General features: G+C 45.2%; 1 protein-coding gene across 1 annotated transcript in view; it reads left to right on the plus strand.

Moving 5' to 3' along the window:
• Positions 1 to 494: 494 nt before the first annotated feature.
• Positions 495 to 24,748, plus strand: part of LOC143960054 (zona pellucida sperm-binding protein 4-like) — a 31,028-nt gene continuing 6,774 nt past the window's right edge. The window contains exons 1-7 of the mRNA XM_077468331.1: positions 495 to 656; positions 4,659 to 4,780; positions 13,211 to 13,307; positions 13,588 to 13,743; positions 14,330 to 14,517; positions 18,170 to 18,264; positions 18,848 to 18,975. Of these exons, the coding sequence (XP_077324457.1) occupies positions 497 to 656; positions 4,659 to 4,780; positions 13,211 to 13,307; positions 13,588 to 13,743; positions 14,330 to 14,517; positions 18,170 to 18,264; positions 18,848 to 18,975 (946 nt within the window). The 5' untranslated portion in view covers positions 495 to 496. The remainder of the gene's footprint in view (positions 657 to 4,658; positions 4,781 to 13,210; positions 13,308 to 13,587; positions 13,744 to 14,329; positions 14,518 to 18,169; positions 18,265 to 18,847; positions 18,976 to 24,748) is intronic.

Here is a 24,748-nt window from a genome sequence, read left to right on the forward strand (position 1 = left end):
TGTGTCTAGAAGTCTGGCAATCGGAAACCCAGGCACATAATGTAAAAACTGGACTGTCCAGATGAATCCCGGACAGGTGGCAACCCTAATACCACCACATGGCACCACGCAGCAGCTCAACGCACTGCTGTGCAGAAACAGGAATGAAGTGTCACTATAGGACACTTCAAAAAAAGTTAATAAAACAAAAAACAAGGAAGCAGTGAGATGCACTGAAATATGCATTGCACCACTCCCTGCCAGAGCTAACTTTGACAGCTGCCAGTGTGCAGGCCCACGTGAACCTAACCTTAGTAGTGGAAAACTCCTCCAAAAGTGTTTACCTAAACAATATAAGCTAGGAATGAGTTAATGAAACTTCCTAGAACTTGATAGTTGGCCTTTAACAGCATGCAATACACCTGGGCTTACCACAATAGCTGCCCAATCAGTTAATGAGCCAGCATTTAAATAGGGAGCTTTTGGCTACTGGTGGTATTGTTAGCTGCTAGGAAAGATGGTGTTTATCATTGTAGGGGTGCTATGGTTCTGTGGCTTTGTGTCTGGCAATTTGGATTCTTGGGATGACCCATCCCGCCTGCGCTGTGGGTATGATTACATGCAATTCTCGCTCCCTTCACTGCTGAATGATGTTGCTTTTGTTCTATCGGTTATAGGTGAGTACAAGCAGTATTAACTTTTATTATGTGAATCCTATGTGGTTTTGGATTGTATACCTATGTTTCTGGGGCTACTAGATGAGTAACTAGTGGTCACTAGTCCAGTACTTTTACAACAAATACACTGGGGTAAAGATTATTTTTCAATAGTTCCTTTTGATTAAAAGCTGGCGGGGACTTTTAACAAATCTACTGCTAATGCCTTATCAAAGGATGATTTATCAGGCCCAAACAAGCTATTTAACATCAAAGTATTCCTGCAGTTGTGCTTTAACCACCTTCAGACCGGACCATTTTGCTGGTCAATGACCAGAGGTCTTTTTACAATTTGGCACTGCGCTGCTTTAACTGGTAATTGCGCGGTCATGCAATGTTGTACCCAAACCTAATTTGCGTCCTTTTCTTCCCACAAATAGAGCTTTCTTTTGATGGTATTTGATTGCCTCTGCGATTTTTATTTTTTGCGATATAAACGTAAAAAGACCGCAAATTTTGAAAACCAATGATATTTTCTACTTTTTGTTATTAGAAAAATCCAATAAACTCAATTTTAGTCATGCATTTAGGCCAAAATGTATTCAGCCACATGTCTTTGGTAAAAAAAAGTCAATAATTGTATATTTATTGGTTTGCGCAAAAGTTGTCACATCTACAAACTAAGGTACGTTTTCTGGAATTTACGCAGCTTTTAGTTTACGACTGCCTATCTCATTTCTTGAGGTGCTAAAATGGCAGGGCAGTACAAAACCCCCCCCCAAATGACCCCATTTTGGAAAGTAGACACCCTAAGGAAATTGATAAGTGGCATGTTGAGCCCATTGAATATTTTATTTTTTTGCCTCAAGCGATTGAATAATGACAAAAAAAAATTTTTTATTTTTTTTTTTACACAAAGTTGTCACTAAATGATATATTGCTCACACATGCTATGGGCATATGTGAAATGACACCCCAAAATAAATTCTGCTGCTTCTCCTGAGTACGGGGATACCACATATGTGGGACTTTTTGGGAGCCTAGCCGCGTACGGGGCCCCGAAAACCAAGCACCGCCTTCAGGCTTTCTAAGGGCGTTACAGTTTTGAAGGCCATAAAATGCCAAGATGGCACAACCCCCCCCAAACGACCCCATTTTGGAAAGTAGACACCCCTCAATTTTTAGGGGTACACTAGTGAGACTAGGTAATAAATGGCGGGTGCCCTGAAACTATAAAAAACTAACCAACCAGCGTCACCTGTAACAGTTATATGGTGATCACTGGTGAAAGGGTTAACTAGGGGGCAATCAGGGGGCTTTATGCGGTAGTATATGGGGGTCCCTGGCGCTATAAAAAGCTGCGGCGAACCTAAATACCTACCTGCCTAACTAGCGTCACCTGTGACACTAATACAGCGATCAGAAAAACTATCGCTTATTAGGCTGGGTTCACACTGGAGCGATGCGGGAACGCCATGAATCCGCGGCGGGTTCCCGCATCACATGCCTCCCGGCGGCAGTTCACACTGCCCTATGCGAACTGCTGGGAGTGTCAGTGAAATGTTAATGACACCCCCAGATCAGTTCGCATATCGCAGTGCGATCTGCAAACTCGGATTGCATGGTGTGAACACCCATGCGATCCGATTCTGCTGCGGGCCAAAAAAAGGGTCCCGTGCGAATTTGCGGCGGGTGCGACACAAATTCAGCCATACTATCTGTATGGCTGAACTCGAATCGCACAGAGATCGGATGTGATTTGCACTGCGGTGCAAATCGCATTCGTTCTCATAAACCGCTGCAATGTGAACCCAGCCTTAGTGACACTGGCGACGGGGGGTGATCACGGGGTTAAACCTTTATTGGGGGGGGTTAGGGGGGCACATTAGAACTAAAGGGGGCTAACCCTAACTGCCCTAACAGTTATTACAGTCACAAATGACACCAATGCAAAAAAAAAAGCAATTGGTGTCACTGTGACTGGGGGGGGCAGGGGTAATTGGGGGGGTGATCGGGGGGGTAAAGGGGGTGTGAGTGTGCCTGGCATGTTCTACTGTGTAGTGTAGTGCTTGTACAACTCACCGATGCTCTCTCCTCGGTGCCGGAACGAAAAATACCGACACGGAGGAGAGAATACATCACTTCCTCTCCTGTGTTTACATTACAGGAGAGGAAGTGATGTCACGGGACATTTTCATTCGTCGGAGCGATCGCGAGGGGGTGGCCATGAATGAATGGCCGTCCCCTCGTCCGGGATCGCTCCCGAACGAATACCGACCGCCGCAGGCACCGGGCGGGGGCCCGATCGGGCCCCCGACCGTCGGGCAGGCAAGGACGTACATGTAAGCCCTTATGCCTGCCCGTGCCATTCTGTCGACGTACATCGTCGTGCGGCGGTCGGCAAGTGGTTAAACATTTCCTACACTTTGCTAAAGGCAACACAATTGCTTTTTGATATTTTTAAAGTGGGGTATACATCCTCAGGTGTTCAACCCAATAGGCTTAATCAACTTAAAATGGCACCTTAATCAATGTTGCTGCAGGGGTCTATTATATTGGGACCCCTCTGGTATAACTGTGTGTGTCCTAATGTTGTAAAGTGCTGCATAACTGTCGGTGCTATATAATCAGGTGATCTGTTCTGTGCCACCTGGGTGGATGTGTGTTGTACTGCCCTGGCATTACAATCCTGGACACATCTGTCCCGAGGTCCTATCCAGAAGCAAGAGCAGTGCAGGGTTGGGGCTGTGGCTTTCAGTCCAACCAGTCAGAGGTAAAGGGGAAGCTGACACCACTAAAGGACTATCTGCCTAACTACAAGGGACCACAGTGAGTAACTGAAGCAAGTACCAGAGCAACATTCTCACCAACTGGGGAAGGTGAAGAATTGGCAAACTTCAGTGGGAATCAAGCCAGGGACTCCTCCAGACACTTGCAGTGCAGCTGTGTGTCAAGCCAGGGACCGAGCAGCCAGTGGGGTGAAGCTTCAGACGTATCTAGAGTGGCAAGCTAGGTACCCATCAGAAGCGGGGGCAACACTTAAGGAAGATGCCTCCATAAAGACTGGATGAGCTCAAGGGATTCAGTGGGTCTAGTGGAAGACCAGGAGCTCAGTGGGCTGAACTACAAGGAGAAAACTGTTATGCTTTGTTAGGAACTGTTGAAGACTGGTGCTGTAGGAGATGGCATTCCTGCAGATGTGGCATCTTGCTGGATGCCTTTCCCTGCATGGCTGTCTTTCTGTCTGTCTGGCAACTACTTAAGGGTGTCCTGCTCCTGACCCTCTTTCCCCAAAAAATTGACAAACTTTCTTTTGCATTCAAGCAGTGTCTGGAGCCCAATAACTTTAACTACTCTGCACTCACCATGCCTCACAACCCACCACACAGGATGTTTGCTATCCCTGGCCCTTGAAGTTCTCATTTAGACCGACGGAGGCCTAGGACATTGCTACATTTGGAACAAAGTTGCCACCCGATATCCACTTGGGAGGGCTGCTACATGTTGCCTAATGAACACAGGTGAGTATAAAAAGGAAATTGGGCCTTTAAATGAAGCACTTGGGTAGTGGAGGTAAATTTTAACCATGTTTAAATTTCACCATGGAAGGTTTGATTAATATAAAGACACTAGAAAGTATCAAACATTCCATGGTGAAATTTAAACATGGTTAAAATTTACCTCCACTACCCAAGTGCTTCATTTAAAGTCCCAATTTCCTTTTATACTTGCCTATTACTGGGATACACTTAATTGTGCTTCATCTAAAGTCCCAAATCCCCCCCCCCCCCCCCCCCATTCTCGCATAATGAACACAAGTGAGCGATTCCTCTTCTAAACCTTATGACTGTGTCCAGTTTGGCATGATGGATCCATAAGTAAGTTGTTGTTAAAGCCAGATTTAAATGCCTTTGCCTCAAGATGCTCTTCAGGTGTGGTTTGTGCCACACTGCAGGTTACCAAGAAGGTATGAATCTGTTTTATATGCATACTTCTGAAAGCTTTACTTTGTTTCTTCATTAGATCCTAATGGAAAGCCTCACTACTTGCACAATAACTCTGCTTGTGGCACATGGGTAGGCCAGGATTTGGATGGATCTGTAATGGTTGGTGCTTCATTTAATAGCTGCTTTATGAAAGAAGAGGTAAGATGGGCAAGCTCTTGGAGGGGATAAGGGTCTATATACAATATTTTGGTAATGAGAATGGTATCATTAGCAGCAGGGCAGCCATCAGCTTTTGGGGCCTGTTCTGCCCACTGGTCATCCCACCGAATCGGCCCACAGGCTGCTTTCAGTGCACCCATTTTTATTTTAACACTCTTGCACTTTTTAGAGACTGGAAGGGTGGATGGTGCTGGGAGTAGATTGCAATGCATTTTAGATGCTGGGTGACGATGAAGATAATTGAGTTGCATTGCAAAAATGGATGAGGATGACTCTCTGGGTGGGGTATGAGAGTTGCACAGTGAAGCTCTCCAAAATGTAACTCTCATCTGCACCCAGAGTCATCCATTTTCACAATGCAGCTCAAATATACCAGCTAGTCAGCCTCGGTGTCCCATCCGAGGAGAGTCCAAATAAAATCTACAGGGCACAGTCAGCAGCACACATTACCCTCCATGCTGCACTCTCGGCTCCATCTGCATGCACCTCGAAGAGCTGGCCACTCACACTGCAAGCAAACCCGCCAGCAGGGAATGTGAGGAGCGAGCGCTGGCGACAATCACCTGCTGCTGAGGATGTTGCCAGCCTGAAAGATGGTGTCGGCTGGCGCTCAGGTAGCGGGCTTATTAAATTACATGCGTACTGCCTGTAACCCCCCCCCCCACCCCAGGATGGTTAGAATGCCCTCCAGGCTTTTCTTTTTTGTTTAGAAAAGTCTGGTAAGTAAAAATGACCTGCTGACCATGTCTTTCAAAGTTGTTAAATTGTTTTAACGTTCAACTGTAACACCCTGGACTTTTCCCAAACACTTGCAGTTTAGAAATTTTGCTCTTTCCAGAAATCTTCCATACTGCTCAATTTTCCTTATCTGTCATTACAGGGGCTCAAAAAGATCTTTGCCTGCAGCATAAGAATGTATTGCCAGCTGTCTAGGAATTTAGAATTTTTTTTTTTTTTTTTTGTGCCTCTCAATTCATTCAGCTAGTTCTAAACTTTTTTCTTTGTAGTAGAGAGAAACCACCTCTCCAAAGGAGCTGTGTGAAGTTGGCACTCCATGTTTGTAAAACCTGAATAAAAATATAACCTTGTTTTTGTGCCAGTTCGGTTTCTGAGATATTAAACATTCAATTTAATGCAAGCCCCTCCTACTTTGCACCCCATGTTGCTGAATTTTAAAAAATGTGTGCTGCAAAAAACATTTGTGCCAATTTGGTTGCGAGATATTGTACATTATAGTTGTAGCAACCCTGCCCACTTTGCTGAATTTAAAAAAATGCGCCGCTGGTTTGTGCAGATTTGGTGTATATTGTACATGATTTACTTCACATGCATAGTTTTGCCACCCCCACAGGGATCCCCCTTCTGATTCTCTAGTGCTGACTGGAAGCATAGATGGAGGAAATCTGGGACGGGGGCAGGCACAGCTCACTCTGCCTCACTAATCAGGCAGCAGGGTGGATCTCAACAGTATTGTCAGGATCTGTCTCGGCTGTCCCCTCTGCGCTGTCAGGATATAGTGGGCAATAGCCTGCCACATGCACATGAGGGTTTTTGTCACAGGAGAACATACTAAGGCCCAAAAAGGTTGGGCCTTAGTTCTCTTTTAAACCAAACTGCACTCCAGCAAATTCTTAAGTCACTACTTGTTTGTTTATTGCTTTTTTGAAGAAAAAAAATCTGTCAAAAAAATATTTTCCTGGCAGAGTATGCGTGGGTTAACCCCACCTCTCCAATGCTATAGGACCCCATTTGAGCTCACCACTAGACTGTTCTGTAATTGGCCAACTCATGACCAAAGAGTGGAAACTCTATCTGCCATGGAGTCAATCAGGAAAGGAAAATTATGGTAAGTATGTGCTTTTCTGTTTTTCCTGGCAGACTACGTGTGGGGAAATGACTAGCCAAACCACACGTGTGGGTATGCTGATAAGTTTAATTCTCCCTGTCAACCGACTGGATTCTTAAACCAAAAATCAAACGGGATAGAGAAGCAGGTTCTATGCAATAGTGACATAAGGGTATTAATTGAGGCCACCTAGTAGACGAGATCAGGAACCACATGCTGGGCTGCTGCCCATGAAGCTACCATACACCTGGTAGGATGTGCTGTTACCGCCTCTGGTGGAGTCAGGCCCTTAGCCCTATAAGCCTGCTAGATAGACTGGATGATCCAGGTCACAATCTTTCTGAATGAAGCCCATTTCCCCTTGTTGCTGGCGTGTAGAGGAAGTCGGAGCATCTAAAGGAGAAAGGGAGGTCAACCTACATCCAGAGGATGAACTTCAGAGGAACCTGGGGTCCTGAATGTAGGTAGGACAATTTCTTGGTCCTCATGGAACACTGAAGAGACTTTGTATTTGAGCCAAGCATAGGGATGAGGACCACCCAGTCGGAAGAAAGTCAGGTGTAGCACTTAACCCCCAAAGGAGCTGCTGGGTTAATTGGGCTTGCCATTAACTTCACCTCGCTTTGTCTAGGGGTTCCTGTGGTAGATGGCCCAGAAACTTCAGAGACTCACGGCAGATCTGCTTAAAGGATTTTTATTTGCAAAAACAGTTAATGAACAGTCTCTCAGTATAGAATCAGAGGGTTAGGAGAAGTCCATTGTCAAAGTTAATAACGAGCTTGCTTTGACTAAATCCAGAGAATAGCCATTCACGGCTGGATGTTCACTCTAGTTGGATAGGCTCTCTCAGAAGTCCTAGCAGCCAACGGGGTGCTCAAATCGGGAATAAGTCTCTGCCACAGACTTTGTTGTAGACCAGGAACAAGGAAGCTTGAATACTTGTAGAACACTCATGTGGTACCAGTATCATTCAGTAATACCTCACGAAATTGGATTCACTTGAGTCCCTCGGCCTCACCAGGCTCTTGCTAAGAAGCCAACCCGTGCATGGCCTTCTGAAGAGTCCTCCCCTGGATAGCTACAAAGTTGATGGGCCTCTCCACAACCAGAGACGGCGAAGGGAAAACCTCCAAACAGGAGCCACACTGGGGCAGATTCTGTCAGCTGAGAGGTGGTTGCCGCACCAGCTTGAGCCAGGAATGGGGGTTTGTGACAATGGCACCAACCTCCTCTCTGCCCTTCGACAGGGACAACTAACCCATGTGTCCTATGTGGCTCACGTCCTTAACTTGGTGGTGCAGCAGTTCTTGGGCTTACAGGGCATCCTGTGGCAGGCCAGGAAAGTCTGCATTTCCACCAGTTATATAATGAGTGCTCAGCTGGCTGAGCACCAAAAGGAATTGAATGCCTAATCTGTGACATGCCCACCAGGTGGAACTCATTGATGGCCCTCTGCTGCATGTGCAGCTGCTCCAGCATTGAGTAGCTGTGCAACTACAGCACCAGGATGGGGTCCGGAGTTTTTTCCATGCCAGTGCGCCATGATCAGGGATGCATATACTGTCCTGTCACCATTTGAGGCCACAAGGATGGTGAGCAGTGACACTGTACCTCTTGTCCACCTGTTGGCACACTGTGTGGAATAATGGACAGGGCACTTGAGGCAGGAAGTGGACTTCCTTGCCTCAAGGCCCCCTTTATCCAGACAGTGTTCCTGCTAGCCCACCAATCACACAGGAGGATTGTCAGCATGGAGGTGGAGCCTGGCACTCGGCATCAGTGGCAGTCTCTTAGGGATGATTTGCAGTCCCAAGAAACCTGTGGACTTGTACATGGCTGCTGATCATGTCGTCCTTGGTGACCCAGAGGACTCTGGACCAAATGCCTCAGCTAACCTACACTGCATGGCCTCCCTGATCCTGCAAAGCCTGTGGAAGGATCCTCTTATTCTTCAGATCAAGGAGAGGGATCATTACTGGCTGGCCCCTCTCCTTGATCCACAGTACAAAGGTAAGGTTGCAGACCTTATCTTGCATCCGAGAGGTCTCATCCTCTGCGATGGCCTTGCAGAAAGGTCTGCAACACTTTCCCAGAGACTGGGAGGTTACAAATTCCTGGTCTTGGACAATGTGTTGCTGAGGCTTCGGTCACTCGCAGAAGGAGTGGTGAAGGTGGCCATCTGACCGATGTGTTTAGGCCTTTTTTTTTTTTTTTTTTTTTTTTTTCTCTCGCAGCCCCAAGGTATGATCTGTTCCAGCAACCATCGCCAGTGTCTGTTGTACATGGTGCAGGAATACCTAGGGGCAAGGTTAGAATGGACACCTTTCCCACCGAAAATCCTCTGAGTTAATCAGTATTGAGGATGGATCACTGGCTAGAGCTTGCACAGTAAGCAATTGAGCTACTGGCCTGTCCTGCCTTGAGCGTTCTTTCAGAATGCTGGAGGCTTTGTAACCAATCACAGGGTGCGCCTGTCCACTGACTCAGTTGATCACCTGACCTTCATAAAGATGAATCAGTCTTGGATCACCACCAGCTACAAAGCACCTGAAGCTGATGTAACTGAATTTTTTTTTAAATGTCACATCCCTTCAAGACTACCTTTGCTGAGTGTCTATCCTCTTCCTCCTCAATGATCCTGCTGATAGTGTGGAAGAACATTTTTGGTTCTGGGTGCCGCTACCAGTGGCTAAGGTCCAATTTTTCAGCCCCTGTTGAACAGGTGCATGTAATTACAATTCTTGATAGAATTCACAGCAGGGCATGTTCCGGCACCCACCAAAGAGTAACTGAGGACTAAGTGTTGTGGCACCACCAAAGGCCCAATTTTTCTACCACTGTTCAACAATGGCATGTAATTACAATTCTTGATATAATGGTTCCAGCACCCACCAAGAGTCACTTTGAGGGCTTAGTGTTGCAACACCTTAGGCCTGAATTTCTGCAGAGCATATAGGGCAGGTCAGGACCCTACTTTCAAATATCCAGCTTACAAACGTCTCCCATTTGCAGGTAGGTGACAACAGGAAACGAGATGAAAAGACGGACAGCAAAAAAATTTATACAGGGGTGATAACCCTTCCCTATGTTTTCCAAAATAAATATATATATATTTTTTGAACTGGTACATTTTTAAACAGATTATACTTAACGCAACAAACCTACAGTCCCTGTCTTGTCTGCACCACCTGTATATAGGGCCCGGGGGGGGGGGGGGGTACACTTTTTTTTTATTTGGGTAAAGGGTTCCCCTTAATATATGTACAAGACCCAAAGGGGCTGGTAATGGGCGGGGGGGGGGGGGCAGGGCTATTTTCATCCATATTGCCAGAACCAGACATTACACTAAAACCACAAGCAGTTTTAAATTTTATCTGTTAGAAATGTCATTTTGTGCAGGGACTGTGCTAAACGCGTGCCACTTCACAGACATACTATAGACCCGCCCGCAAAATATTTGATGTGTTTAGCTAGTAGCATCAGAGCTGCATCTACAAGGGCAGTGTTTTCCAGATATTTCACTTCCTCAGCCTTGAAGGGGTATTACCTGGAGGTTCTACTTGACAGAGGTCTTATCTACCTTGATCCATTCCTTGTCAATATCATTTTAATTCAGAAAGGAGTGGAAAATTTGAATTTTCTTTCTCCAGATGCTTAAATAATTTCTTCTTAGCCGTGGGAGTAAGTCTTGCCACTTAAGGGCCTCTTTGACAGCTTTAATTAGTGTAGAAGCCAGGGTGAAGTCTAAGCCTCTGACAAACTCATGATTCCTTGCACAGCAAGATGGGACATAAGGCTGGAATGGGCCCAGATCCTCCTCTGCCTTGTCAGCCAGGGAGCCAGATAATGTGGTGGACTGGCTCTGCGTGTAAGATGTACCCCACTCTTTGGGAGATTGTTGCACCAGCATCTTTTCCAACCGCCTTGGCATAACAAGGGTCACATAACCCCAGCAGGATCTGATCAAAATGGGTGTGGTGTTTGGAGGAGGAATGGTAACATCTCTGAGGAGGAATGGGAACACTTCCTCTGGTCCTAGACAGTCATGTCTCACCTTGATGAAGGTGGGCATTGCAGCCTGGCAAGGTCCCTGTCATCTTGGACAGTAAGCTGATGGCCTGACCTGGAAGGGCTAATAAAGGGAACTTGACATTTAGGGCAGGGATATGCAATTAGTGGACCTCCCAGCTGTTGCAAAACTACAAGTCCCATCATGCCTCTGCCTCTGGGTGTCATGCTTGTGGCTGTCAGTCATGCTATGCCTCATGGGAATTGTAGTTTTGCAACAGCTGGCAGTCTGCTAATTGCATATCCCTGATTTAGGGAATTAGTCCATCTGCACATGGACCTGGCCCTCCCCTTATGCCCCACATACCTAGAGCAGGAAGGCTGGCTGTACAGAGGCAGTGATCTGTCCATGGCACCCTGGTGGACAAATGGGAGGTGATCCTGCAGCTTTGTAGAAACGCTCATGTCCTGGAACAAAGTAAAAATAGCAGTGCAGCTTCCCGTTTAAGAGGCATCTTGGCCCCCTTCCTCCTTTTACTATAGCTCCAGGCTGAAGTTAACCATGGTCTGGGGCCTGAGGAGCTGACGCAAGCTGCCTGTAGTAATCCTTACAATGACAGGGCTCTCAGGATTCAAACATCGCCGCTGTGCCCAGACTGTGCCTGCACAGTGGTGGCCTGCTGTAGCGTGCCTGCATGGCCACTGGGTCCCCTGCCACACCATGCATAAAGCCAAGCATCGGCTTCGTCGGAGGATTGCACATGCACAGTAGCAAGCCAGAGCCATTACCCGGAAGACGGCACCAAACCCTGGAACGCACTTGAGTTCCAGGTGCCATAGAAGCAAAAACAGCAAGGCACATGAGGGAAAAACAAACGGGGAGCTCTTGCATACAAGTACTGCTGCCATGGAGAATCTTCAGACCTGCCAGCCAAGCCTGGGCCTATGAAGGCTATTGCCAACACAGTACACAAGTGCTTGGAGCCACACACCCACCCATGGCTGGGCCCTGGGCTATCTTGAAACTGCCCAGCATCAACTTCCACAATCAATTTTGGACATCCGTAAACATGACAAACACAATCTCTAGTGGTGAGCTCAAATTCATGGGAGTGGGGTCCTATAGCATTGGAGAGGAGGCAGGGTTAACTCACACAATCTGCCATGGAGTCTGTCAGGAAAAAAATGTTTACTGTCATAGTTTTTTTTTTTTTTTTTTTTTTGACTTGTATAAGAATTTGGAGTGCTGTTTTGCTTGGTTAACATCTGGTTTAAACTTTAACTATGGCCCAACTTTCTTGACCTTGGTTCTTTGTTCTTCTGTGACAAACACATGCACATGTGGGCTATTGCCCACTATATCCTGACAGCGCAGAGCCAGGACAGATCCCAACAATACTGTTGATCCACCCTGCTGCCTGATTGACAGCTGGCTCTACCTCGCCAGAGCCAGTTGTGCCTGCCCCTTCCCAGATTTCCTCCTCCATCTGTTCTTCCAGTCGGGGGTGGAGAGATCCCTGTGGGGGTGGCAAAACTATGCATGTTAAGTAAAACATGTGCAGATTTGGTGGATATTGTACAAGTCTAGTACGTAAGATTTAATAACGAGGTGTAAAGTCAGTGTGGTTTAACATGTATCCCTCAAGATCTCCAAAGCAGCACAAACAAATGGCACATCTTTAAAATTCAGCAACATGGGGTGCAAAGTGGGTGGGGCTTGCATTAAATCGAATGTTTAATATCTCAGAAACCAAACTGGCACAAACAAATAGTATATTTTTATTCAGGTTTTGCAAACATGGGGTGCCAACTTCACACAACTCTCAAAAGGACATAAAAAAACTGTCAGGCACTGTCCCCCCCCCCCCTCCCCCCCCTTGGCTGAGATTTCAGAACTTTGATGGAGGACTTCAGTTGGTAGTTAGGGGTTAGAACTTTTTAATTCCAGAGGAAGGGGGGGGTTCCCTTTCAGTCCTAACATCAGGACTGGAGAATGGATGTCTGTTGGGACAAGTCCTCAAATTATTATGATTCTAAAGTTTTGCTGTGTTCAGAAGAACCCCACACAACTTTGATTTGGGGAGGTTCCAGTGAAATTCTGTGAGCAGACCTAGTCAACATCTGGACAGGTTGTTGCCTATCTTGCTGTCTAAACCAATATAGTTTGGGCCTCTTGCTGGAAGCTAGGGAGACTTCACATGTTTGCTAGTGGGCCAAGTTACAAACTTATCCAGTGGGATATGGACAGCATATTTGACTCCCTCCTACTCTACCCCCTTAAAGCAGGGGTAGGCAACCTCGGCACTCAGCTGTAAAAGGACAAATCTCATGCCTGTGATTTAGGTTCTTGAAGTGCCTCATAGGACTTGTAGTTTCAAAACGGGGCTGCGGTTGACTAACCCTGACTTAAACGGAGTGGGCAGTGTAGTAACTATTGACGCTACTAAGCAAAAAGCTAATGTGATTAATGCCTCCACATTGTAGGTAAACTAAGCTTTTTTTTTTTTTTTTTTTTTTTTTTTTTTTTTTTTTTTTTTTTTTTTTTTTTCCCTTAGGATGGGGAACATGTGATGACTATTAGTTTGGAAGAACTTCTTCATGATGGAAAATCTCAGTACCGCAAAAAGGATCTCAAATGTCCAGTTCTCTTTGGTAAACTGTTTCAAACATCTGAAATTGCATATTTGATCTTTCCAGAGGCTTTCAGATGTATTCAACTTGCACAATGGGTATATAATTGTGAAACACTGGGGTGTGTTTTTTTTTTTATTTTTTTATTTAGAAAGTCGTAAGCAACTACATGGACCTAAAAAGGCAAATCCCACATTGCAGTGGCAGTTTACTGCAAACAACCAGCAGCACTATATTATGTAGATTGTAATTGTGCACAGCATCCTCTAAATAAAACTAACTACTGTATCTTTCTGTATAGCAATGGACGCTCCCAGTGCTAGAGAATGTTCTGCTATTCCAACAGCTGACCGAATTCCATGTGCTAATACAAGTGTGTCCAGGGATCTCTGTGAAAGTGTTGGATGCTGCTACACCCAGAGTGACCCTGAAAATCCCTGTTACTATGGAAACAAATGTAAGTTGGCTAGTTCACGCTCACATCCACTCAAACAAGTTTGGCAACTGAACACCTTGGGTTTTGCATATCTAGTCTACTCCTAATGATCTGAACAATCTGAAGTTGTGTATTTTTCTTTTACCACCTTTTGAAGATTCCAACACATTTACGGTGCCCTTAGTCTAGGTACTGCTGTCACACATTCCAGAGCCTGCTTTCAAAACTAGAGGTTCTGAGTGTAGTGGTCAGTACAGGAATTGAGCCAACTAGTTGGGCACCACCAGCATTTGCTATGTTTTAGGCAGGCTTGCTGTAAGCATGCTTTTGGTGTAGGTTAGATGGGGCAAGGACTTGATTGTCTGACTTTTTAAAAGCTTTATATAGGGTAAAGTGGCCAGGCTGGCACCCTGCCTTTGAACAATAAAATGTTTAGACTGCAAGGGTGTTGTATGGCCACATTTGCCTTGTTGCATTAGAATTCCTCTTTCCCAGTCAAATTATAGCAATTGCATGTTAAAAGCTGCGAAACGCTTGTTTAGGGTAAGCAACTGAGTCAATCCTGTCTAACGACTTCTTTTTTTTTTTTTTTTCTCTCTCTCTACAGTGACTGCCCAATGCACTGACAGCAGCATGGTGGTGGTTGTGTCAACTGACCTCACTTTGCCATCTTTGATACTGGATTCAGTCAGTGTGGTGGATGTAGATTCCACCTCGTGCCCCAGCTTGAGCACCTCAAAAACTGGCTCATTTGTTGGCTTCAGGTTTCCTTTGTCATGCAGTTCTGTGAATCAGGTGAGATGGCTAATTTCTAATAAAACTAAATGATATAGATGGAGAAATTTGGGTAAATAAGTCAGGGATAAGTGGAGACACCACATCCTAAATATTTGAAAATGGAACAAGGGACTTTAAAGGTGCCAAAACTAGTATGCACACACTTCAAAATGCGATCAGATTAACAAATTTATATCTATTGTAAAAATGTCCAAGTTTTTGCTGAAGTGTGTAGCTTCTTCAGGAGTTTCATAATGGTCTGTACAGCATATCCACCTGACATTAATTTCAGGTCAGTATGCAAACACCACTGGACCGCCAGAAATTGAGGATATTTGTGTCATAGATGGGCATCTTGGTTCTCCTATTCCATGTACAAAGCTGATATGGAATGGAAGTTAATTTCCTTCATCCCCCACCAGAGGGAGCCAATAAATTGGAACAGGGAAGCTTGTAATATTCACAGCATTGAGACAAGGGCAGTCCAAATATAATTGTCAAACTTCCTAAGCTCCAAATCGGTTGGATACTTAAACTGCTTGTATGGGGCTCTAGGGTGCATGGCAGATTTTTAACTTTTTTGTTTATTGGCAAGGACTCTAAGACTATCTGCCATGCATTCACCAGGAGCTGCATACTAGCCTCTGCAGCAACCGAGTTTGGTTTGGTTGATGCCCTTGGAAATTTAATGTAGTTATGTTTGGACTGCTTGTAACTAGACATGTGCATTTGTGTTCGTCCGAATTTCAGGTATTTTTGTTTTAACAAACTAACAAAAGTGCAGAATCTAAAACAAAAGATCCTACAAATAAATGCTTTATTTTCGTTGTGACAACAGTTCAATATAGATAGGATATTCGACCTGACAATAACGATCTCTATTGAACCTGTGGTCAAATGTGCCTAACCTTAGCTCTCAGTCCAGGATTATTCTACATAGAGAAAAGATCGCTGCTGGAATTGGGTGGGGGGAGTAAAATAAAAAAATTATATTGGCTGATTGTAAATGGTCCCTTTGTCAGAGGACCTAAATTTAACAATTGAGCATAAGCACAGCAGAACAATAGTGAAGCAAGCTACAGTTTAACTTTAACACAATAGAAGCAGATTATTAAAGTGTTGGCCTCAGAGGCTGTGTTGGGTGGGGGGGAGAAATTAGATTCTATAAACCCTTTCTTGTTACCGGTCTGATCAGTGATCACTATCACCAGTCCATTTTCTGTTTGAACTATATACATTCAACATGAGTGACAAAGGTTTGACAAAAAATAAAAAGCACATAACCTGTTTGGACCCCAATGCAACATAAGCATGCCTCCATCCCTGTAATTAATAAAAAGAAATGAAGAAGGTGGATTATGGGACTTTAAATGAGGCATTGATATGTTTGAAATGGTCTAGGATACCTAAAATTTAATTGTCACTGTGCCTGCAGGGAAAATCCGTATACCCATAGAAAGTTGCTAATCAATCCAATAAATTAAATACAAATACTATTTATATATAATGTTGACGTATATAATGGATAGACATAATTGGTACAAGCAATCACAATTAAAACATTTTTATGGATATACAGAGCAGGTGAACATGGTTATCCTAATATAACTATAAATGATAAAAAAAATTCATGATTATAGCAAACTTGACTTGGCATCCCTGAGTATGGACTCTGTTTTTTCATGGCGTTTTCAGCCAATCATCAGGAGTGGATGCATCAAATGGCCAAATAGATTAAATGAGTAAGTAAATAGGTCAGTCTCAAATTAAAAATCATTGCTTTCAAAAAGAGGGCAGGTGTTAAAAGTATGTATGTAAAAAGGCTCCTGCGCTCTATGGCAAAAAAAGAACAATTTTGGAAGTGGAGTGAAAAAAGGTTCTAATCGGAGCAGCAGACACTGTTATGAGTGAACTCTCAATAGAAATGATAGAGGGAGGGTGTGTTGCGCTTCCTTAAATACCAAGAGAAAAATAAATAAACAATAAATAAATAAACATAAACAATAAGCTTATGTGATAAAAAGTGACTGTCAATCGTTCACAAAGTATCAAAACTGTGCAAAAAGGTGCATAGAAATGAACATCTGAAAATATATATATATATATATATATATATATATATATATATATATATATATATATATATATATATATATATATATAGTGCATCATACCAGTGCCTATATAATAAAGGACAATAAAAACGGGGGGGACTCCAGCTATACAGTGTAAAAAGTGGATTGCAATAGCTATATAAAATAAAGTGAATCGTCTAAGATAAAACAAAAAAAGAGGAAAGAATCTAACATCTAAAATAAAACTACAAACATTGTATATCAATAGCTTAGTGTAGTAAATAGTCCAAAAAAATCTATGAATGGTTTAAAAGCGCAAAAACCATAAAGACCAACAGTATAATCCTTAGTGAAAAGAAATAAAAATAGCAAAAAATTGTAACGACAAATGGTGAATCTCGATAGTGTCCCATACACAGTCCAATCGTGCAGATCTAAAATGTGATTTCACAACCAAACATAGTGCAAATGTGCCAAGGTAGCTCTCCTCCAAACGGTATTACGGTTAAAAGTAGATGCATTACCTTTGGCCACGTTCAGATGAATAACCCAACAGACCCAAAAAGGAATAGGATGGTGGCACTGAATGAGCCATCACCCCCAGGGTTGAGGCAGACACATCCCCTTCACCCTAAGCTATAGCTCTCCAAGGAACATGGAGGAATGGAGAAGGGGCAGTGGGAAACAGTGGCCAACGGCAGAAGTAAACGGCCACATCACAATGCCAGAGTATGAGGTATGCACATGTATCTTCAAAGGTTTGACAAAGCGGTGAAAAATCTAAACAGACTCTTTGGCTTATGGGGTCTATTGCAAGTTCTAAGAATTGACGGAGCAGCTAAACTATAGAGTCATACAGTTTAACTGCTCCATCTAATCTTCTTTGAACATTTGACAGATTCGACCTTTTTAATTTGGATTTTTGGACTAATGCAATTTTTAACAAAATAAACTAATTTAAGGAATAACTAAATGTATTTCGGACCAAAACCAAATTCTGAAACAAAATATTTCAGTGTGCACACGTCTACTTGTGACATTCACAGCATTGACAAGCCTCTGTTCCAATTTATTCGCTCCTTCTGGTGGTTGAAGGAAATTGTAGCTTCCATATCTGCTAAACCAGCTTTGTACATGTTATAGGTAGGTATCTTGGTTCTCCTATGATACACTAATCCATTTCTGGAGGCCCTGGTTTAATGCTGACCTGAAATTTCAGATGAATATGCTGTACAGACATTATGAACTCCTGAACCTATATACTTTAGCAAAGCAGTGACTGTTTGTGGATATACTATTTTTTTGGTCTGATCACGTTTTATGAAGGTTGTTTAGAGAACATTGTAGCTGTCATTTTGGTGTGTCCTGATACATATGGTCTTGTATAAGGGAGAGGTCCAATATGTGGACTTCATGTAGCTGGTCACTACTGCTTCCAGTTGGGTTCTGTAGGAATAGTTCCTTGCTAGTAGTCTGACTGTATGCAAACGCTATCAAAACAATAACTCAATCTTTGAGTTTGTTACAATGGAGATGCATCTCTTGTGTGTAAATTCTAAATGGGCTCTGGATCTGAATGGTTTGCTCTTTCACAGGCATCTGACGGCATGACTTATGAAAGCACACTCTCTGCAAACAAAGAGGTGCAAACATGGCAAGGATCTTCAGTCACAAGGGACAGTACAATGAGGTATGTTTTTTAAAGTGGTCTTATGCAGAATAAGACGGCCTTCAACTTCCCTTGACTAAGATAATGGCTCAGTGAGGAAATCAATTCTGCAGCCATCCTTTTCATGACTGCCTCCTGCTGCTCACCTAGAAACTTCTAAAAGGTTTTAGAAAGTGTGGGTATTTGCTCAGACATGAAATTAGGGGGGAGAAAAAAACACCCCACACCCTCCAGCTATGTATGCAGAATACATAGTTGGAGTGTGTGGGGTGTTTGAGGGTTTTTTATTTTTTTATTCCCCCCCCCCCCCCCCCAATTTCATGTCTGAGCAAATACCCACACGTTCTAAAACCTTTAAGAAGTTTCTAGGTGAGCAGCAGGAGGCAGTCATGAAAATGATAGCTGCAGAATTGGTTTCCTCACTGAGCCATTATCTTAGTCAATGGAAGTTGAAGGCTGCCGAAAAGATCAGCCCTGTGGACAAAATATAAGGGTCTTGGCCTTTACAAAAGCATAACTTTGAGTTGCTACACAATTTTAGGACCTGTAACATTAATATTTGCTACAACTTTTACCTGACTGCTACACCTATTCTATTATCTAGGCTAACTGTTCGCTGCAGTTATAGAAGAACAGGCACTATTCCTTTGGAGGTTGAAGTATTGACATTGCCACCGCCACTTCCAGTGTCCACCCCAGGGCCTCTTCTGCTGGAAATGGTAATGGCAAAAGGTAAGATTGGAGCAACTGTCTTGGATTCAAAGGCTAAATGGAATGATATTCTCTGGCAACCTGTGAATGTCTGGATCTGATGTATTGGCACAACACTGAATCGCTTAAGGTTGCAGTGGTAACCTACAGGTTCTCTAGACAGAATGCACTGTAACACACACCCATCAATGATCCTTAATGAGTTGGTTGCATCAAATGCTACCACAAAACCCTAACCATGTTGTGTGCACTCAGACTAGTGCTGCAAACACTTTGAGGGGATATACATTAGTTAGTGATGGCCGAACGGTTCGCCCGGCGGTCGTTTCGCGGCGAATTTCCGACTTTCGCCGTCCGCGGGTTCGAACGCCTTTTTCCGTCGTTCGCCCCGGCGGACTTACGTGTTTAATGTATACAAGAACTTTAACCTTTCGTGACACGTTTATCATGTGTTACAGGACAACCAATTGAGACATGACAGCTCATGGACACTTGGACATTCCCCCTAACCTATAAATACACCCGATCCGGTGGCCATTTTACATTCTTTCTTCTGTCACTGTAGGGAAAGGATCCTGTGTGGAGTAGGGACAGAGAAAACGCTAGCTATTTGGTACACAAAAGTTCTTTTCAGGACTGGTATAGGTGTTAGGTCAGCAGCCTGAGTTTCTTTTGTCAGTTTAGATAAAGGGACAGAGCGCTGTATGCTGCTATTTTAGGGACAGCTCAGCCAGATTAGTCTTTCTTCATCATCATCATCATTAGCTGTTACTATCAGGTCCACAAAAGAGCTGTTCCAGCTAATCGTTCCAGCCTACTCTTTTTTGCCAATTTGTATAGGGACAGGCAGGAAGCAGTGTTGTCAGGCAGTGAGGATAATTTTAAAGACTTGCTGTTACTATTAGTTCCACAAAGGTTCTTTTCAGGACTGGTATCAGTGGTACGGTAATAGGCTTGTACACGTATAATATTCTTTCTTCCAAATATAGAAAGAATATTATACTTGACTGCTGCCCTTCTGCTGCAGTCTGCTAATCATTCACAACTCACTTGTTCCACAAAGCTCTTTATCAGGACTGGTAACTTGGTCTGTCTAGGGTGCTACGGTACATAGGCTTGGGTGCGGTACAGTCTGCTGTTCTGTAAGGACCGCTATCGGTCCACAATACATAGGGTTGCCGTGCACTACTGCTGACCGCTGCCCTATACTGCAGCAGTCCTTCATTGGTATAGGGACTGACGTACAGTCTGCTAATCACTAACACACAACCTGCTTGGTCCACAAAAGTTCTTATAAGGACTGGTAACTTGGTATAGGGTGCTACGGTACATAGGCCTGAGTGCAGTACAGTCTGCTGTTCTGTAAGGACCGCTATCGGTCCACAATACATAGGGTTGACGTGCACTACTGCTGACCGCTGCCCTATACTGCAGCAGTCCTTCAGCGGTATAGGGACTGACGCACAGTCTGCTAAACACTAACACACAACCTGCTTGGTCCACAAAAGTTCTTATAAGGACTGGTAACTTGGTATAGGGTGCTACGGTACATAGGCCTGAGTGCAGTACAGTCTGCTGTTCTGTAAGGACCGCTATCGGTCCACAATACATAGGGTTGCCGTGCACTACTGCTGACCGCTGCCCTATACTGCAGCAGTCCTTCATTGGTATAGGGACTGACGTACAGTCTGCTAATCACTAACACACAACCTGCTTGGTCCACAAAAGTTCTTATAAGGACTGGTAACTTGGTATAGGGTGCTACGGTACATAGGCCTGAGTGCGTTACAGTCTGCTGTTCTGTAAGGACCGCTATCGGTCCACAATACATAGGGTTGCCGTGCACTACTGCTGACCGCTGCCCTATACTGCAGCAGTCCTTCATTGGTATAGGGACTGACGTACAGTCTGCTAATCACTAACACACAACCTGCTTGGTCCACAAAAGTTCTTATAAGGACTGGTAACTTGGTATAGGGTGCTACGGTACATAGGCCTGAGTGCGTTACAGTCTGCTGTTCTGTAAGGACCGCTATCGGTCCACAATACATAGGGTTGCCGTGCACTACTGCTGACCGCTGCCCTATACTGCAGCAGTCCTTCATTGGTATAGGGACTGACGTACAGTCTGCTAATCACTAACACACAACCTGCTTGGTCCACAAAAGTTCTTATAAGGACTGGTAACTTGGTATAGGGTGCTACGGTACATAGGCCTGAGTGCAGTACAGTCTGCTGTTCTGTAAGGACCGCTATCGGTCCACAATACATAGGGTTGCCGTGCACTACTGCTGACCGCTGCCCTATACTGCAGCAGTCCTTCAGCGGTATAGGGACTGACGCACAGTCTGCTAAACACTAACACACAACCTGCTTGGTCCACAAAAGTTCTTATAAGGACTGGTAACTTGGTATAGGGTGCTACGGTACATAGGCCTGAGTGCAGTACAGTCTGCTGTTCTGTAAGGACCGCTATCGGTCCACAATACATAGGGTTGACGTGCACTACTGCTGACCGCTGCCCTATACTGCAGCAGTCCTTCAGCGGTATAGGGACTGACGCACAGTCTGCTAAACACTAACACACAACCTGCTTGGTCCACAAAAGTTCTTATAAGGACTGGTAACTTGGTATAGGGTGCTACGGTACATAGGCCTGAGTGCAGTACAGTCTGCTGTTCTGTAAGGACCGCTATCGGTCCACAATACATAGGGTTGCCGTGCACTACTGCTGACCGCTGCCCTATACTGCAGCAGTCCTTCATTGGTATAGGGACTGACGTACAGTCTGCTAATCACTAACACACAACCTGCTTGGTCCACAAAAGTTCTTATAAGGACTGGTAACTTGGTATAGGGTGCTACGGTACATAGGCCTGAGTGCGTTACAGTCTGCTGTTCTGTAAGGACCGCTATCGGTCCACAATACATAGGGTTGCCGTGCACTACTGCTGACCGCTGCCCTATACTGCAGCAGTCCTTCATTGGTATAGGGACTGACGTACAGTCTGCTAATCACTAACACACAACCTGCTTGGTCCACAAAAGTTCTTATAAGGACTGGTAACTTGGTATAGGGTGCTACGGTACATAGGCCTGAGTGCGTTACAGTCTGCTGTTCTGTAAGGACCGCTATCGGTCCACAATACATAGGGTTGCCGTGCACTACTGCTGACCGCTGCCCTATACTGCAGCAGTCCTTCATTGGTATAGGGACTGACGTACAGTCTGCTAATCACTAACACACAACCTGCTTGGTCCACAAAAGTTCTTATAAGGACTGGTAACTTGGTATAGGGTGCTACGGTACATAGGCCTGAGTGCAGTACAGTCTGCTGTTCTGTAAGGACCGCTATCGGTCCACAATACATAGGGTTGCCGTGCACTACTGCTGACCGCTGCCCTATACTGCAGCAGTCCTTCAGCGGTATAGGGACTGACGCACAGTCTGCTAAACACTAACACACAACCTGCTTGGTCCACAAAAGTTCTTATAAGGACTGGTAACTTGGTATAGGGTGCTACGGTACATAGGCCTGAGTGCAGTACAGTCTGCTGTTCTGTAAGGACCGCTATCGGTCCACAATACATAGGGTTGCCGTGCACTACTGCTGACCGCTGCCCTATACTGCAGCAGTCCTTCAGCGGTATAGGGACTGACGCACAGTCTGCTAAACACTAACACACAACCTGCTTGGTCCACAAAAGTTCTTATAAGGACTGGTAACTTGGTATAGGGTGCTACGGTACATAGGCCTGAGTGCAGTACAGTCTGCTGTTCTGTAAGGACCGCTATCGGTCCACAATACATAGGGTTGCCGTGCACTACTGCTGACCGCTGCCCTATACTGCAGCAGTCCTTCATTGGTATAGGGACTGACGTACAGTCTGCTAATCACTAACACACAACCTGCTTGGTCCACAAAAGTTCTTATAAGGACTGGTAACTTGGTATAGGGTGCTACGGTACATAGGCCTGAGTGCAGTACAGTCTGCTGTTCTGTAAGGACCGCTATCGGTCCACAATACATAGGGTTGCCGTGCACTACTGCTGACCGCTGCCCTATACTGCAGCAGTCCTTCAGCGGTATAGGGACTGACGCACAGTCTGCTAAACACTAACACACAACCTGCTTGGTCCACAAAAGTTCTTATAAGGACTGGTAACTTGGTATAGGGTGCTACGGTACATAGGCCTGAGTGCAGTACAGTCTGCTGTTCTGTAAGGACCGCTATCGGTCCACAATACATAGGGTTGACGTGCACTACTGCTGACCGCTGCCCTATACTGCAGCAGTCCTTCAGCGGTATAGGGACTAAGAGTTTTGTCACAGGGTGATTTAAAAAATGACAGGCAGAGGAAGAGGCAGGCCCTTCCGCAGGGGTGGTAGGGGTAGGGCAGGAGCAACAGCCTTGAGCCAAAGTGGGAAGTTGCAGAAGGTGCGTTCAATTACTTTAAAGGACGCACCAGACTTGGTTGAGTGGCTCACTCAGCCTTATTCTTCTGCACCCTCCTCATCCTCTCGATCTGCACCCTCTTCTTCACTCTCTGCTATGTGCACCCCCAAAGACACTACCACCAACAACACGACCACCACCACCACCACCACATACCTTCCGCTTGAGTCACTGGAATTATTTTCCGATCCATATCAAGAGGACATTTCTGATGCGCAGCCACTCTTGGTATTGGATCAGGAAGAGGAGGTAGCAACAAGCGCTACTCAGCAGTCTGACGCCAGTACCCAGATCAGCCCAAGGAGGAGGTTGGTCCCCGGTGTTGCTGCCTACTCTACTTATAGCGGTGGGGAAGGTGACGTTGATGATGACGTGTCTAGTGATGTCACGTGGGTGCCCACAAGAGAGGAAGAGGAGGGGAGTTCAGAGGGAGATATGGACCAGCAGATAGGGAGGAGAAGCAGCAATGACTTACATTGCACAGCAGGGACAAAGCAGACTGCAAATGTATCAGGAGCGAGTCATCGACCATGTACGGTCACATCTGGCGCTCCCAGGACACCGGCACATGGCTCCGCAGTGTGGGCTTTTTTTAACGTGTCCGCTGCTGACAATAGCGTTGCCATCTGCAATCTTTGCAGTCAACGCGTTAGTCGCGGTAAGCCCAATACTCACCTAGGGACGACCGCCTTAAGAAGGCACATGAGCAGCCATCACCGAGCCCAGTGGGAGCAACGGAACACACAAAGCCACACTGCAGGCTCTCACCGTCCAGCCTCGTCTTCTACTTCTCCTTCTCCTCTCTCCTCACAATTGTCCTCCACTCCACCTTCCATCACGCCAAGCTCACATTTTTCTGCAAAAAGGCAGGCTTCCGTGGGCCTAATGTTTGAGCGTAAAAAAATGATGACGCCGGATAACCCTCTTGCCCAACGGTTGGCGGCTGGCTTGTCAGAACTCATAGCCCGCCAACTACTGCCATATAAACTGGTGGACTCGGAGGCCTTTCGCAAATTTGTGGCCATTGGAACACCACAATGGAAGGTCCCAGGAAGGAAGTATTTCTCAGAGAAGGGCATCCCAGAGCTATATGGCCATGTTCAGCGGCAAGTGAATGTATCTCTGGCACACAGTGTCGGTGCCAAGATACATCTGACCACAGACACGTGGTCTAGCAAACACGGGCAGGGAAGGTATATCAGTTTTACTGCCCACTGGGTGAACCTTCTGACGGCCGTCAAGCATGTAACCCGTGGCACCCGTGTAGATTTGGTTTTACCGCCACGGATTGCATGCAGGCCTGACTCTTCTTCTCCTCCTCCTACTCCATCCTCCT

This window comes from Lithobates pipiens, unplaced genomic scaffold, assembly GCF_037356315.1.
Source record: "Lithobates pipiens isolate NorthernLeopardFrog02 unplaced genomic scaffold, aLitPip1_a1.2 Scaffold_8, whole genome shotgun sequence".
Lineage (NCBI taxonomy): Eukaryota > Metazoa > Chordata > Amphibia > Anura > Ranidae > Lithobates > Lithobates pipiens.